This window comes from Tympanuchus pallidicinctus, unplaced genomic scaffold, assembly GCF_026119805.1.
Source record: "Tympanuchus pallidicinctus isolate F22 unplaced genomic scaffold, pur_lepc_1.0 scaffold14, whole genome shotgun sequence".
Lineage (NCBI taxonomy): Eukaryota > Metazoa > Chordata > Aves > Galliformes > Phasianidae > Tympanuchus > Tympanuchus pallidicinctus.
The window spans coordinates 16,756,970-16,774,606 of record NW_026294659.1 but is presented as its reverse complement, the minus strand read 5'-3'; the positions used below and the strand labels follow the sequence as shown (position 1 = coordinate 16,774,606).

At 42.1% G+C, this 17,637-nt stretch overlaps 1 protein-coding gene across 1 annotated transcript in view; it reads left to right on the top strand.

Moving 5' to 3' along the window:
- The first annotated feature begins 6,459 nt into the window (after window positions 1–6,459).
- Window positions 6,460–17,637, top strand: part of EVA1C (eva-1 homolog C) — a 36,111-nt gene continuing 24,933 nt past the window's right edge. The window contains exon 1 of the mRNA XM_052673939.1: window positions 6,460–6,597. Within this exon, the coding sequence (XP_052529899.1) occupies window positions 6,471–6,597 (127 nt within the window). The 5' untranslated portion in view covers window positions 6,460–6,470. The remainder of the gene's footprint in view (window positions 6,598–17,637) is intronic.

The following is a 17,637-nucleotide window of genomic DNA, read 5'->3' as shown; positions in this document are numbered from 1 at the left end:
AACAGATCTTTCTGCTTTCCAGCCTGTTAAATCTGTGGCTTAAGATCACAGAGGGAGAGACAATTAATGCTGCTAAGAGGTTGGTTAAGCACCATGCCCCCTTCTTCAACAGTTCTGCATGAAGGGAATATTCCCAACACAGCCCAATGCCACCACTTCTTCTCTACCACCCTTCCACTGATCAGCTCAGGACCAATTCACGTATATGGAGTCAGAGAGATTACAGAGCTTGAATTACAAAAGTTTAGAAACAAGTGTTCTGGATGGCTCACCAGAATCAGGTTGGATTCAGGAGCTGCATGGATAGGCTGATCTGAGGTAAGAACCCTCATGAAACTGCCTCACAGGGCCAATGCCTCTTTGGCATAAGCAGTTACAGCAATTTAGTAAAACGCCTTTTGATCCTGAATCTGAAAAACAAAATGTTCTCTCCTCCTCCAGTCTCTTAGTTATTTCAACCACAGCAGCACTTTTCTGAGTAGTTAAAGAAGTGCTTTTTAAAACCTGACTAATGACAGCTTATCTTCCCTACCATTACACTGGAGCCCTATCGATATCAAAGGACCCAACTTGCCTGCAGCGTCAGCAGCATGAACATGCATTAGCACCAGGCTTTTGAGCCAGGGCACAGGATGAGTCAGGAATCAAGCTGTTTTCCCAGATGCTGAAGATGGATGGAAAGATTGAACAAGAAGGAGGATAGAAGAGGGTGAAGGACTGTGAGCAGGCTGATGTGAGCTACCATAACTGAAAGCAGCTATGGGTGTCTACTCATACATACTGAAGAAATCCTTTATTTAGTTCAAGATATAGAACAGGTCCTTTGGCACTGCAGGCTAGCTACAACCAGAGGCACAAAATGGATAGCTTCCATGAATACTGACATCTTTACCACCTTCCACTCCTGGAACAATATTCAGCTATCATTACCCTGAGTCACTGTAACCATAAGCATGGAGAATCTCTTTAGAATTTACCATTGGAACCTTATAGTACTGAGAGGAAAAGCAAACAATTCTAAACTCTGCAATGTTATTTTCAAGTTTTTGTATTTGTTTCTAATTCTGGGGTGCTCAGGTTGCGCTCAAGTTGAATTACTGTGAGGTCTTGATCTCAAAACTGTTAATTCTCACTGATTAGACACTGATAAGGGCTCATATTTTCTGAGATGTTCCCAGTTTAGCATGCCTTTGCATGCCTAACTTCAGTGACCTTGAGGACAGATTTTCAAAAGCTTTTGGAAAAGCCACCAATTTTTCATTGCTTTGACATTGATTCTGTGGCTGTAAAAAGCCGCTGTCTTGAATTTCAAGGACACAGAATCATTAGTCATTTTGGAAAATCTTAGCCTAAATACTTACTAAAGAAGAAACAGTGACAACACCAGCCAAAAGGCAGTCTCATAAACCCACAGTAAGTCACTTTCACAAGTAAACAGGCTGTTTTCCAAGAATGGGGTCCACCCAGTTACTCTGTCCTGATGTCCTTCCCAAACTGAGAGGGAAAGCATATGACATCCTTTAGCCCATCCTTTAAGATCCTTTTTGGAAACCTACCAAGAATGACTCGTGCTTTTAGGGGGCAGGATCAATAAAGCCCAGACCTTTTCCTTGGTGCATATATTCCTCCTCTTGCTTAGATCTTTTTTTGTTGTTTTCAGCAGTAAACTCAGTGGGAAGGGGCATGCCTCTGGATTCATGTCTGTACAAGTACACTGGGTGAACTGCTAGAAAAATTAATTGGTGTACAGGAGAGATGCCGGTAAGACTGGCAGCATGGAGGATGATGAGGGGCCGTGATCTTTCTGCTGCTGCATGTGGTGAGAAGGTTGAGATGGACTTCAGATGAAATGAGACACGAGTTTATTGGTTTTATAAGCTTCATGTGCTTCATCTTATTGCTTTTTTTGTGAAGTGGTCAGGATCTCTGTGGTGCTGTGATTAGTTAGGTCTAGTGCTGACTTTGCAGGAAGTCTTATGACACAAAACTCATAACTTGTTATCTCTATCTGAGATAACTCAAAAAAAAAGGCAAAACATATCAAATAATTCCTCTACTTGTAAGCCTGCTGGGTGAAGTACTGTACTCTGTGTTCCTTCAAATTTCTACTGATATCTGTGGGAATGTTTCCTAACTATAGCACACAGTATTGATCTCAAGATCAAATTGCTACACACTTGAACTTAAAAATTGTGGCACCCTTTGAGAACTCACAACATCCAAAACACACTTGCAGTTGAAATATGCAAGAGAAGCTTCCCTATCACTATTTTCATTCTTGTATCCATAGAAATAGAGGTTGAATAAGGAAAAATGTGATATGTTATTCTGAATAATCACCATATAGTGATTATTGTAAAGCATGTGCTTTGTTTTAACTGGTTGGACACTCATTTCCATAGAAACAAAGGGAGGGTAACAGCCCACTTGTTTGAACTGTCTTGTAGATTTCATCTGTGTCAAAATGCAAGCATATAAAGCATTTTAAAATGTGTGAAAATCCTGGGGTTTTGTTCTTAGCTTTTTTATTTTTTAATCTTTTCCCCCAAAATGCTGAAAAGACCATTAGTGAATTTCTTGGACACTTTATTCTGGGAGAAGAAAATAAAAATGAAATATTTTAGCTCCTAAATCGACTGAAGAGTGGAGAGGAAGAAAAAGAGGTAAGGAGTTATGGTAAGAAAATAGTTATGTATATGAGAAAGTGTTTCATAGAAGTTGAAAGTAGTTCCAATCCAGCAAGAGCTACAGTTTTGCTACTGTGCTGTATATTTAGTTGTAATATTTTTTTCCTGATGGGAAATTTTAGGCCATCTAACTCAGCTTCAGTCTATGATTCCACATTGCAAGTTTATTTCTTGACAGCATGAATGTGATTTGAATTTCTGTACACTAGGCCATAACATGATTTTCAAATTGGCAGTTTGGCTGAAGTTCAGATAGAAATGATTAATATAGAGAAAAAAAGAACTCAAATTTTTGCTTTGCCCATACAAAACTTCAATGCAACAACACATTTCCTGCATTTTTGACACTATAAAATGATTTCTTTCGTCCTCGAGTTCAAAAGAGAGAAACTTTTTGAAGAAGACATGCTGTCTGGTCTAGATTCTCACTTACAAGCTTTCATTTTGTCTTTGGTGAAAAATGGATCTCACTCCAGTTGCTCATAAGGAAAGGCCAAGGCTGATAAATTCTGTAATTCTGCATGCTGAACATGTCTGGATAAGTTATATTGTCTTTATATTGTATTCCAACTGCTGAGCTTTGCCAGCTTGTAGAAACTGTTTTAATGGCTATGGCATAGAAACAATTTTGCACATCAAGATAAATAATAATTTCTGCCTCTGTATCTCAGTGTTTCTCGGTGTTGTCTCTAAATTTACTATATAAGCCTTACCCCTAGAAAGGAATGGCAGGGATTGCAACAACAAAAATAAAAATTACAGATTAGAGGTGACCACTGAATAACAAAGTATTCCCAGAGAGAGAGGGAAAGAGAAAGAGAAGAAAAGAATTGCCAATGCCATTTTACTAAAGACACATCTTCAATTCTGGTTGGCTGCAATATCCATCACTCTCCTCCATAAGAAGACTTCCCCAAAAGAGGCAGCTACATACAGGAGCACCTGACTGCCTCTTTTGTTGTTGTTCAGCCCTCAATGCCTCACCTCCTGGGAGGTTACCTACAACGTTTTGAACTCTCCCAGTTCAGACATTCCACTTGAAAACTGACTTTGCCTTTGGGTCATATCTGAGCAGTGCCAAAAACATACCAGGCTCATTCCTGCATCATGGATGGTCTCTTACTTACAGCACTACAGGGCTAGAAAAGGCAGTGTTGTCTCATTAGGAGGAGAAAGTCTATAGTTCTCATTAAGCAAACAATTCCACAGGATCTTCTGACTCAAAGCCTTGCAAGTATGAGTACAGGATGGTATTTCTCAATGATTTTTGATGTTTTATATATTCTTGTGCACTGGTTCTGCTTGTCACAAACCCTCTCCAACTCATCACAGCAAATGGAATTACTATCACGGACAGTTATGTCTCATAGATTAGTGAGCAGTTCAGAGAGGAGGAGGTAACTTTTGTTAGAGCTATAGCAGGTAGGGCTATAGCCAGAATATGAAGTGTCTGTATTTCTCTATTGACTGTGAGGGTCTAAAGCCAAAGGTCATCTGACTTCACACACTTGAAGATACAGTAGGTATATGGTTATGTTTGATGTGGCAGAGCCAAAGTTAGGGTAGACCAGTCCACCTCAGTCACCTAGACATTTTTGTAGAAAATCTAAGCACAGTTCCCAAGTACTTCCTCTTACTAAGGGATATAAATACACACTACTTTTAATGTTTCCTTGGTATTCAATTCTACCTTCAGTGGAACTGACTTCTGACAGCAGGTGCACGAAGCATCTGATTAAATGACTTGGCGTAACAAGATCAAGAGGAAAAAAAAAAAAGAGGGAAGTATACAGGAGTGCCCCATAGCTTTGTACCTAATATAATGGTTACAAGAGATGGGGAAGGTGTTTCAAGTCAGAGGGAAATACAGTCCTCACCTGAAGCAGCTGAAAGGAAGAACTTCATACTTCCTACAGAGCTAGTCCTGTCTTCCCATCTGTTTGCAGTTGCAGCTTCTCTAAAATTATCCCATTTTCTCCTGTTTTTCAGCATCTTTTATCCCATTTTTTTCTGAGTTTAGTAAAACTTGATGGGATGTTCCTGATCTCAGCCAGGTTTATAATTTGCTATTATCTGGCCATCCAAAGGAAGAATGAGCATCCTACTCAAGCTATCCAGTTGTTATTCTGCGTGTGAAGAGGGAGAGGCTGAGGAAAGAAAGTGAATTCAGATGTAAACATGGTCAAAGTTCAGCATGACTTCCAGAAAGAGATGCCAAAGTTAGGAAATTGAAAGCTGGACGTGATCCAGCTTCAGTTGGACCAGGAGGAGAGGAATGGTTTTAACAGAATCTGTTTGGTGTAATCATTTCTTACTCACTTACTTGTGTCATTTCTGGAGGAAGCAGATGAGTAAACAGGTTGCCCAGAGAGGTGATGGATGCTCTGTCCCTGGAGATAATCAAGGTCAGGCTGGGCAATGCTCTGATCTAGCTGTAGGTGTCTCTGATCATTGTGGGGCAGTTGGACTAGATGGCTTTTAAAGATCCTTTATAACTCAGAAGATTACATGGTGATTCTATGAAGAGCATAAACACACATACCTAACATAACATAGGCTCTCAGTATGTAGATATCCTTGCCTACCTGCTTTACACCCAAGCACAGCCCCGGGGTAGGGGATGCTTCCATGCCCATTTCCAGCACTGCCTCTAGGTTCTCTTGCCCCTTTTGCTCCTCATGTGTTAAAAGGAGCTGCAAATCACATCCGAAGCTGGCTTAGCTGGTAATTTGTAAAGGGAATTTGTTTTAACTTCCCATTGGTTTACTTTCCAGTCTTACAAAATAGATCTCAAGGAACAACTTGAACCCTCTCTAAAGAACTTCAAAATGTTTTCTCACCTTGCAGTGAAAGCCTTAAGCAATGTTACACACTTCAAACTCAGCTGTGCTGGACTACATGGCTCTTTAAGCTAAGGGCTGGGGTAAGGGACTGTCAGACAGAGGGGAAGAACTGGAGAAGGAGATGTGGTGGTCTTGAGAGATAGTGATTTAGCAGAGGGTTGTTAGAGTTAGGGTAGTATGGTTAGGTTGTGGTTAGACTTAATGATCTTTAAGGTCTTTTCCAACCAGAGCGATTCTATGATTCTATGATTCTTTTGCTTATTAACGCAGCCCTTTGCTCACTGAAATCCCTCATCCTGGGAGCTTTGTCCTGCTAGCTGGATTTCCCCCACACCTGCCAGCAGCCCTGGGGGGCTGAAGCTGGTCAATGCAGGCCAAGACAGTGTGAGGAGGGGAAGTAGGAAGGAAGGGAATTTAGGAAGTTTGTGCCGTGGGAAGAGGGAGCGATGGGGAGCACCTTGCGTCTGTCCTGTGGGGGAAAAATGAAGGGATGGGGGGGGAAGTATAGGGAACATAGAGAACGCAGCGGGGTAATGCTGTCACATGAGTCAGGGTGTGTGCGCAAGCCTGAAGCGGCCCTCCGACCACTGCCAAGCAGAAATGACGGGAGGGAAATAAGTTGAAAGCAAAGCGGTAAGCGCGGGGTGCGAAGGCGGAACGCTGCCATTTAGCCAAGAGGGAGGCGCCGGGCCCGAGAACTGCCCGGAGAGGGGTGGAGAGAGCCGGGGGAGGGCGGGCGAGGTGCACCGGGACTGAGTCAGCCCGGCCCGCACGATGCGCGCCGAGGGCAGTGCCAGGCGCGGCGCCGCCGAGGAGCTTCTTCCCTCCCCCGCGGCGGCGACCCGCGGCCGGGACCCCCTCTCGCGGCGGGGGGGCGGCCGCGCGGCGGCCTCGGCACCGGGCAGGGCTGCTCCGCCCCCCCGCTGCCCTCTCCCGCACCATGAGGGGAGGGGACGCGGGACAGCACCCACGCCGGCGGCAGGTAGAGCGCGGGCGGCTGCTGCCCCTCCTCTCCTGCGCCATCCTCGCGTGCTGCGTCGAGGTGGCGGCGCTCCGGGACTTCTCAGGTAAGAGGCGGTACGGAGCGTGCGGAGGGAGGGAAGCGCGTCCGGGGGAGCGCAGAGCGTGATTCAGATGTGCCGCGGAGGTGCGGATGAAGGACGAGAGGGTTAAGAGGAGCCCGAGGGGTCGGGCGGGGGGGCTTCGCCTGTTGGCCGCCGTCGGTTTCCAGCACCGCGCTCTGGGAAAGCCGCGTGCGGATCGTCCGGGACCCGATTCCGAGTGCGTGGAAGTCCCTGGAAAGGTTCCCACTTTCTCCCGTAGGCTTGGAGTCGCGCCCTACGGGCACAGCAGCTCCCTTTGGAGAGAGCCCTTGGGGGTGCCGGCTGGAGTGGCCCTGAAGGGAGTAGGGTCCTCGATCACCGTGTCAAATGAGGTGCCAGTGCCAACTGGGAGGGTGTCCTCGGTCCAGCAGAGAGAGAAAACAATCTCTGTTCTGTTTGGGAATGCAGCACCCTTGTGCTCTCCTTGTATTCCAGGACATCTCACTGCTGTTGTGAAGTTATTTTTACAGGAACAGTCCCTTTCCTCTCTGTGTTTCGCAGTAAGCACAGCCTATTCCTGGCAGCTGCGAGCTTAAGGAACTGCCCCTAAGGCAAAAGGCAAAGCTTACCCTTAATGAATACCCTTCCCAAAGCCAGTCAACTGCACTGGAACTAAGTTAGTATATGATTAATAACACAAATGTGGCATTACACAGATTAATATAGCTCATATTAATGCGGTTCAAAAGGCCAGTGGTGGTTCTGCAGAAACCAGATGCTTTCTCTCAGCAGCAGGAACAGTGATTTTGTTGTTGTGTCAAACTCCTTAAACCTGAACGTTTCTAAGGAAGCAACCACCAAATGTTTAAAAAAAAAAAAAAAAGAGAGAGAGAGAAACAAAACAGAACTCCATGCTAGGATTAACTACATTTCTCCTATTAGATTCCTTCACAAATAAAAGGTTTTTCCATATTGTAGGTTCTTGCTGGTTGTTTGGTTTGCTTGCTTGGCTGCTGGGCTTTAGATGTAGGCTTTGGAGTTGCATGTAGTTCTTCACAAGGGAACAGAAGTTCAGATTTTCTCTTCCAAATAGCCACTGAGTTATAAAATATCCCTCAAGTTTATCTAGGAAAGTTCCCCTTACAAAAGTCCATTCACATTTAAAATGAAGTTATTCAGATAAGGTTATCCAAGATCCATTTCAGAAGTACAGCTGTATTCAGTATTTCATTGTGCACTTTCTAAATAAGTAGAAAGACCAAAGATAATTCTCCAACTCGACCCAGAAATCAGCATTAAAAATGTCATGTGGACAATTCAGTAAATAAATAAAATGTAGAAAAGATTAGATTCTGAAGTTCTTGCCAATCCAGACTGGGGGTGTTTCCAGGCCTGAAAAAATTCCAGACGCATTTTCTTTTTACTTTTAATAGAGACACAATCCAGAAAATACAAAAAAGTTACTGGATCTACTTAAAATAAGGGCATCTGGAACACACTGGGAAGATTTTAGCTACTTCAAAGGTAGGGAAATGCATGACAGGTGCTGCAGGCCAGGAGCTGTCAGATGTAAGACAACACCTTGTAATGCCATCCTGAGCCTGCTTCAGACCTGTTACACGGTTAGAACAAGCTCTGTAACACCAGCTTTAAACTGAGCTTCCAGAACTGCTAGATTTCCTTATTTGCTCTTTCCCTCAGTAGGATCAGCTTGATTTTCACAAGCTCTGCTAGATACACATGGAAACAAATCTGTTCTGTTTAAAGGAACAGCGCCCTGCAGCTGCCAAGATGCTGGCTGCTCCTTGGGGATTATCTCGGAGGTGACAGGAAGGGAGCTGGGTATCCTTGCTTTGCAGGCATCCTGCATTTTCACCAATCTGGAAGCCCAGCTCTCTCCTTTACCCCTCTGAAGGAAAAGCTTCCAGGTGACAGGTTGCACTCTTCCACATAAAGATCGTGTCATAGCAGAAGGAACTGAGTTCAGGACCATGAATGCATTCTGCATGTTTTGATCTCAAATTGGAAATTTAGGAGTGCACTGAGAATGGGAGGGAAAGTTGCTTAAACTTTTCCTCTTCTTCACAGATTTCAGGCTTTTCTACTCAGATCATCAGGTGCATACTTTCTTGGGTCATTGCCTTTTTCCGCTCCGTGTGTTTCCAGCATCAGATCTCTACCTCAGCAGCCCAAACTCTGTTTCTTTCTTCGTTTTCTCTTTCCCTCTCTTTTTCTCCTCATTCTCTCTCTCTGACAGCTTTCTCTAATCCCCAGCCTGCTGTCAGATTGCACCAACTTTACATGTAACCTTTTTTGCTCTCCTTCTGTATGCATAACTTTGTGCTAGCAATTCTAACTTGCCCCAGTCCAGTTGTTAGTCACAAGACCTACCTGCTGTTTGTAACAACGTAAAGATGACCCCTCTTTGGATTTGTCTGATGGTTTGGAAAGCAGGAGGGTAAAAGCAGACAGGAATATATGGAGATAGTGAAAGTTTGTGGTTGTTCGTTTGTTTTGTTTTGTTTTTTTTTTTGTAATGTTTGACTTGTATTTATTTCCCCATTTAGTAAACAGTGGCCATTTTTTATGGATCACTTCACAGAACAGAAGCAGTGAAACTTTCACGGTGTTTGTCCCTCCCTTTTCATAAGACACAGAGTCACAGTGCTGGCTGTGAGTAGAATCCCTTCATTTGGCTATTGCAACTCGGTTGTCATCGTGATCTTGTTATTGCACTTGCTCTCCTAGGATATGTAGCTGCAGATTCTTGTTCTTGTGTTTCTTAGCCTAGCTTTTAACTATGGAAGTGTTTTGTTTTGTTTGCTTGGAGACATTTTTTCACTGTGCACTAATGGTTTATGAATCGGTATGTGAATTGGTATTTTCTGGACAGAAGAATATTCTGAAACAAGAATCTGGCAGCAGAGTTCTAAATCAACTGTGTATGAAGGACTCAGTAAGCAAAATTAGCTGCTCCTTAGTAACAGGAGATATCTGAGGTAAAGTCATGTTGATAAGCAGGATAGTTAAAGATCCATGTAGTCTATTCTTCTCTAGCAGTTTGGCAGCAACAAAGAACATATTTATTGTTTGTATTGGTTATTGAAATTAGAGGTTAGCCCTCAAGTCTGCAGTCTTCTGGAATGATTTCTTTCTTAAACTGAAATCTGAACATGTAAGCCAAAGTTTGAATATGAAAGTGAAGGTTAGGGGAGGGAGGGGAAAGAGTGAGAGAATCCACAGTTTTTTTCCTTAGATCTTTGTGCATATTGGTTTGAGGTAGAGAATTTTCTTCCTATTATCTGCTTTTCCAAAGACATCCAAACTATTTTTTCACCAAAATTTTTAATCGTGTCCATAGTTTTGTTCCTACTTGGCAAAGCTCTGTCCTCATGTTGTTTTCTCAGTGCCCACTTGCAACTTTCACATTTCAGGCTGGACTTCAGTCCAGGAGACTGAAGACTGCTGTGAATTTTGCTAAATCTCAGGAAGCTAAAAGCCCTACTGGTCTGGGCTCCCAGGAGACCGTCAGCAGTGAAAAGGGACATCTTTTCAAGAGATGATGGCTACATGACAGCTATTTCCTCACCACTCCTCTATGCTCCTGGACTGGTTCTCAAAGCAGGCTAAATAAAGAGCTCGCAAGACCAGCTAGCTTGCATGCTGCATTTAATATACATCTCATCCTGGTTCTATTGAAAGCCCGACTGCCTGCTACCAGTGATACTGTGGTAGTAGACATCCCTAGGCTGGTGCAGTGGGGATGGTGGCAGTTGTTGAGAAGAGCATACCTTCTGAACAGCAGGAGTCACTGCTTCCTTGTCTCAACCCCCCTGCTCTCTAGGTTAGCTATGGAAAAAGCACTGGGCTCTTCCCTTGGCTCTTTGCCCTAGCTCTGATTCTTCTCCCACCTTTTCCTGCTCTGTGGCAAAAATGAACTCTTCTAAGGACAAACTCCTCACCAGCAGCACTTAGGAAAGCCTACAAGAAGATACGAAAAAGGAGAATGAGTATTTTACTTCTTTTTTTTCTCCTCTTCCTCCTCCACGAGCTACATTGAGCTTAGGCCTTCTGCTTGAACTGGCTTCCGTTGCTCAATTCATCACTCAGTTGTCCTCTCTTTACCTTAGTCCCAGCCAGGTTTTCTGGGCAGCTTTCAAGAAATGTGTCTGTAACCGAAGATCAGAAATGAAGTAACTGTGTGATTGCATAACTGGGCTGAAGAAAGACTCTGTGGATGTGAACAGAGAAAGTGGCCTGCTTTGTAGGTAGAACCTTTTAACCTTTGTGCACTGGTGTCAACTTTTCTTTTGTCTTCCAGAAAGTTCAGACAGAACTAGGCATTACTTTAACTCCATAGACTCAATCTTCTAGCCTAATAATAGAGAACAAATGGATCTAATGAAAAAGCAAACCAGTTCACCCAAGAAATATAATCTCATCTTGTGGCTTTTCTGCATTAAAAGTTTCCATTAAGTTCTGTGGCATTTACTGATTCCCAGATTCCCCCAGGCAAAAGGAAAGCAAACAAATACTTTGAGCAAATGCTTTGTTTGTAATAATGTGGCAGGATCAATCAAGACCAACCACAATGATGCAGAGAGGGGTTTTTTTTCTTGGCTTTACATTCGTCAGATAAAATCCTGTATAAATTTTCTGGAGTCAGTTCTGTTGATTCATTGTGGCAAGTGGAGCTTGTACTTCCACCAACATACATAATGAGGTGCTAAAAGGAGTGATGTCAGTGATGCATCTTCTTGATACTGGCTTGTAAATGTCAAATGCAAGTTTTGGTTGCTTTGTTTAAAGAGGAACATTTCATTTTAGAAACGTTTCATTTCAGTAATATGGGAGTTAAACCTCAAAATCTGGTTTAAAGTTTCTTAAAGTAGGGTGGGTTTGGATTTGGAAATTATTCTGTGAAACAGGGGTGTGTGTTAGAAGTGAGAACCAAGATTTTGCTTCAGGCTGATCTCTGCAGTTCCAGTTGCTTTCCTGAGGGAATGGAACTTGAGAAATCCAATTTTATACGTGGATTTTGCCTAGTGCTTTTTTTGTTGTTAAATCCACTGATTTTAATAAACTTTGTTGAGGCTTTGGCTCAATTAAATTCCTACTTATTTGGTAGCTTAAGCAGCCAGGCTCCACTAGCTTTCCCAAGGGAGGATGTTGCTCCAACAGTTCTCTGTGAGTGAGTTAAAGCTTAGTTTGTTGGTCTCCGCATCCCCACCATCACTCCCAACCAACACTGGGAAATTCAGATATGAGATACAAACCTCTAAGAAACATGACTTCCTAAGCACCTCTGTGTGGAGATAGATGTCTTTGAGTCTGTCTTTCAGATTACACAGCATTGGGGCAGGAACATTCTTTATTCATATCCATGCAGTTAGGTTGGTACCTATCATGTTATTTTTATTTAAAATAAATAGCAGAGCTTAGCTCCTCCTGTCTTCCCATTCTGTGTATTACAGATATCCTTTTCAATTAGACAGAACTTCCGGACAGTCTGAGTTTTATTAGAGAAAACGATTACAAACCTATTCCAAATAAATACTCTTATTCTGATGGGAAGTGTTTCCAGACAGAGAAGGCACTGTCTGACCAGTCACCAGTTATCAGAAGCCTGTCAACTTCCAACTGTAATCTACAATTAAAATTAAAATATTTTGGTACGTAACCAAACACAGAGGAAAATAGCGTCCTAAAGAGGCTGAAGAGCACAAGAAGGTGTGGTTGTGCCCTATTTGTTCAGCATTGGTGAGTCATTTCATCTGAATTTCTATGCATTTTAAGAGTTTGTTTCAAAGGTCTATTGTGTGGTTACTGGCAACAAATTAAATACCAGCACTGTTTGGGTCTTAATTTAGAATTAATTTAAAAACATCACTCATAATGTAAGACTTGACTAAGTCTGTGTGGTCACTGGAAGGATTGCCAACAATTTCACTAGGCTTTGGGGTCTCAACGCTCAAATATCTGTTTATTTTTCCTCATTGTATTTATTCTTTAATGGGAAGACAAGCATTCATTATTTCAGAGTCATTTTACAGTTTTGGACTTTTCATTTCTTCAGATAAAACTGAGCTGGGGAAGAAGAAATGTAAAGAAAGTCATCGAGCTATGAGAATAGTGGGTTGTGGGGTTTTGCTTTTCTGGTTTGAACTGCTCAACTATAAGCTTTCCTAACACTTAGATAAGAGTTGTCAGGGGATGGATTTAGTGATTCAATAAGGAAATTCCCTTATCTTTAATTTATCTTATTCCTTGTGATCTGATTTTTTGAGTGTCAAAAATAGAGGAGTGTGCATGAGATTCAATGTTTAACTCAAGGTTCTCTTTGCAGAATGAAACCTGTATTTTGCTTTCTGAGGGGTTGGTAATGAATAGAGCTCCCACCCACTCACCCCTTCTCAAGATTACATGGAAATTCAAGCTCATAAATCCAAGTTTTCAAGTAAATATTTCCTCTAGACTTTGAGGTCCTCCTACTTGCAGTCTTTGGGAAGATCGTACCTTTGCTGTCTCTGGGGCATAGTGATTCATTCATTCCGTCTCCAAGATGAAATTGCCACCTGCTGAGCCTTTCTCTTGTTACTTCTTGTTAATAGCACTAGAGGAAGCTACTCTGTCTCCTGTCAGAAGAAGTTTGTTTTGGTAAGGGCAGAAAGGAACTTTGTAGCCTCTCTTACAAATATTTTATCTCCTCTCAACATCGTAAGTCACAGGACAAATATTTGTCTCTTTGGCTTTATGGAATAGCTGAGAGAGGTATGACTGACTATAGCACAGAGTTTAACAGCCCCAAATCACCAGGCTTTTGTAGCACACTGTTTACTAAGGAACTGCTGGATGCTTTTACCCAAGTCTACCAAGTGTTGTATGCTATTCTTCCTAACGATTTGCAGTAGAGCCATTGGGGTATGTATGTACACTGGGAGAGAGAGAGGGAAGGAGAGAAAGAAGGAAAGATAATGTGAGAAAAGAAGAGTGTAGAGATTTCTAATTTCCTTAGAGAGCCATTGGCATAGAATGAAAATAAGCATCACTCCAAGATGACAGTGCAAGGGAACATGAAACCATCAGTCTGAATGAAACAGAATAGCTGTGGGAGGGCATGACAGAGAGAGTAGTCTTCTGGCCTGTTAGTGCAAGATTCATGGGTTTCCCCACTCTGCAAACATTTCATGCATAGCTGCAAGCCTATGTTGGTCGGCCTGGGTACAATGAGTTTATGTATGTGGTATCTGTAGAAACAAGCACATTTGGCATAACCAAAAAGTTACAGGTGGTCGAGTCTTCCTTTGTGATACTTTGTTGTTGTTTGTTTGTTTGTTTTCAAAAAAAAAAAAAAAAAAAAGCTCATGATTTGTACTGTGTGTGTGTGCTTTTATTCACTGAACGAACCTTGCTCACGTATTTGGGTTTGAATGAGTTCTTAGGATGAATTATCTCCTCATTACCTGAGTCCCTTCTCTAGCTCAGGTGGAATTAGGCCATTGCTTAACTTGGTCCTCAGATTTAGCAGACAGGAGGGAGTTATGATCAATAAGATGATTATGTCCATAGGTTCTGATAATGAGGGAAAAATCACACAAAACAATTTCCTTCAAAAGTACACGAGCTGCTAAAGCAGTTCACAGAAAACCTGAAGTCTTCATCACTAATGCCTGCTTTGATTGCCATACTTTTCCAAAAGCGTTCTCATTTTTAACTGAAGTATTTTCTTACTGAAGGCTTAATCCTCAATCTGTCATGAAGTCCAATGAAAACAGGTTGCCCCATTAGCAGCAGGCTGATTAGCTCTCCAGTATGTGTGTGCTATGTCTTCAGCAGCCAGTTTACTTTTAGCATGAGTAAGGGATTGAATTGAAAGTGAGAGCTCTTATTTTGCCCTGTCAACTCGGGGCAATTTCAGTTTTCATGAAACTTGTAACAGCTTTATTTCTTTGATCCCTGTGTCCCATCCCATGCTTGAAACTGGCCACTGAGCTCAGCAGATGCTGAGGAACAGAATGGCAGAGAGACAGAGCACAGTCGCATACATTTTATCTCTTTTGACAGTGGTTAAACTGAAAACTCTCAGGATCTGATTCTAAGAAATGTAACAACTCTGGAATCTCTGAAAACAGACTTGACGTTTTGAAATGGGATTATTTTTTTTTTTTAATCGTTACCAGCTCATCACAGGCATGAGATTTAACCCCAGTTTTTCTAAGTGAGCGTCTACCCCTCCATCAAAAAGGTTTCAATAAGATCAAATATAAAATTATGGGTAAAATGTTTTCCTAGTGTGATGGCTAGAAGATGGCTTCTTCAAGCCATCACCCTCAGTGCAAGCAAAAGGATGAAGTTGTTAGGACAGTAGTCCCTGGCAGACTGTATGGATGTTGAGAGAAATAGTGGGAAAATCTTCACTGAAAGAATGAGCAAGTGAGAGAAATTGAGTCAAATTAGTGTCTATACAAGGCACATTAATCAAATATGGATTTTTATGTGTGAACTAAACTGTTGTGCTCATTTTGGAATGGTAAGTAGAAAAATCAGTGCTTCTGCCCAAGGATATTTCTTACAGATGAAAGATTGTAAGACCACATCTTTCTAGAAAGACAGGCAGTATGCTTACAAGGCATTTGGTGGATGAAAAAGAATACAGTGTAGGGCAAGTAGCTCTGAGCAACAACGACTCCATAGACCAACAGAGAATGTGGCAGAAGAAGGGAGAGGAAACCTGGGGGTTTGTTTTTCTTCAATACTTCTTTCACAAGTGATGGAGAATATAGTGCTGGACAAGTACTGCAGCTAGTTCATAAATACCAATAAATGTCAGATTGATGCCTCTGATGGTGTTTGTAGTAGAGTTTATCAATGATTCTGTTATCACTGCATGAAATCTCTTCCTTGAAACTTGTCAGTCTTGCTTGTGTATTTTTAATACCTGTTGGCATAATTCTTCTGAAAGCTGCGGGAGACTATTTAGATGTACTGAAATGATTAGCTTTTTTTGTGTCTCCCACAACAATGCGAGTGCTATTTTGATCTATTTTGATCTAAAATGGATTTGTGTATCTTTACAACATGCTTGCAAATTGCTGTGCTAATTAGGCTAGATAGGACTATGCACAGTAACCAATATTCCTTAATCTGTATATTCTGACTCTGACAATCGTTGTAGGCTGTGTACTACTCAGCTTCAGGCTGTAAAAATATTACAGAGCTGCTGTCTTGCCAAAAAGACATTGCGTCAGTCAACGCTGAGATTGCATTTAATGTGTGCTAGGCAGTAGACTCGCAGCTCAGATTGCTGTTCTCCTTGATGTTTCATGTGGTGAGATGCACGCCAGACAGAATATTCACATTTCTATAGCCTAATGCTGACAGCTGAAAAAGGGCCTTAAGGCATTGTGCCAGTGACCCCCACCATGAGGAATGAATACAGTGTATCTGAGTATCCTGCATTGTCTTTTGCCACACACTGGAGGTGGAAAACCTCTCTTAGCTGCCCACTTTTGATAGTTCTATTTTTTATTTTTTTTTTAATGAGACGTAAGTTCCCAATTTTTCAATTGCCTGAAGTGCAGGGAAAAAAATAAAAGTTTGTTTATAGATTTTCTTACTTTCATGTTCATTATTATTGTTATCCAAAGCAATATTACCAGGAGCAAGTGTTGAGTATAAAACTACAATATTGTAAGAGGTGTTTTACACAAAGAGGTGTCTATTTACAATGTGAACTCTCTCAAACCAGTTATTTTAGTCTGCCTCTGTCGTTACTGTCCTCCTTTGCAACAAGAAGTGATCTATAAGGCTTAAATCTTTGTTTAGCTGCTTGGTCTCAGTGTTTTGTGTGTTTTTCTGGTGCTACATTTTTTTAGTTGGAGTTCTTTGTCAACACAGTTGATGCTGTGACTAATTTGGCTAATTCTAGAAGAAAGGATTACGCTTGGGTTTTGCATTGGTATTTTGTAAGAAGTTACAATGAATGAGCAGTCTGGGTTATGCAGACAGTTGAGTGGGATGGTACCTTCTGGCCTTCAAATCAATGGGATGTATGATTCAGGCCTAACTTCTGAGCCAGTCTGTAATGTCTTCGAGATGATTTTGCATGCAGAGCACTCCATACAATGCTCATGAATGTGCCTTGGATAAATGGGAAAGCGACTAGTGGGGCTTTCACACAGGGGCATACAGATGCTATTAGGACACTGTAGTATTGCCAAGTTTCTCTGATTTAGCCAGACCTCACTACAATTGACATTTTCTCGGAAGTCTCATATTGTTTTAAAGAAGTCATGTTTATTATTTTTGGGGGGGGAAAAAAATAATGAAATGAGAACAAAACCAACCAGCCAACCAAACAAAAAGGTTTTCTCAGAATCTACAAGTAACAGACTTTGATTAATTAAAACAAAATGGGGGATTCTGAGCAACAAATTGTGCCCCCAAGTGTCTGCAGCCTAGACAATGTGCTGGGCCAGTGCCTGAAAGTGACACAGTCCTGTAGTCTGGTTTGTATGGTGACACAACCCTGCTGCCTATTTTGGATGACCTGATTTAATTGCGCCAGCAGAGGGAAATGCAGAAAAGGAAGCGTGCTTCAGAAAGAGTGACAGACCCATTCAACTGTTACAATGCCCTCTCTCCTGATAATCAGAGCTGCTATTAATTGTAGAGATAAGAACATATTTTTTGCCTAACCTTACATTGTCATTCAACTAAATGTGTTGCCTTGAGGGCAGTGCACTTCTGTCCAATTTCTGGTAAACAATATAGGGATACTCATGGTCTGGAGAAGATGAGTCACAGAATCATTAAGGCTGGAAAAGACCTCTAAGATCCCCCAATCCAACCACCAGCCCACCCCCCCACGCCCACTGCCCACGTCCCTCAGTGCCACATCCACACGGCTCCTGAACACCTCAGGGACGGTGACTGCACCACCTCCCTGGGCAGCCTGTGCCACTGCAGCACCGCTCTTGCTGAAAAGAATTCTGTATAGGCAGCAGCCTCCAATAAGGCACTGTGCCTTGTCCAGTCCAGTCTTCTAGGTGGGCACAGGATAGG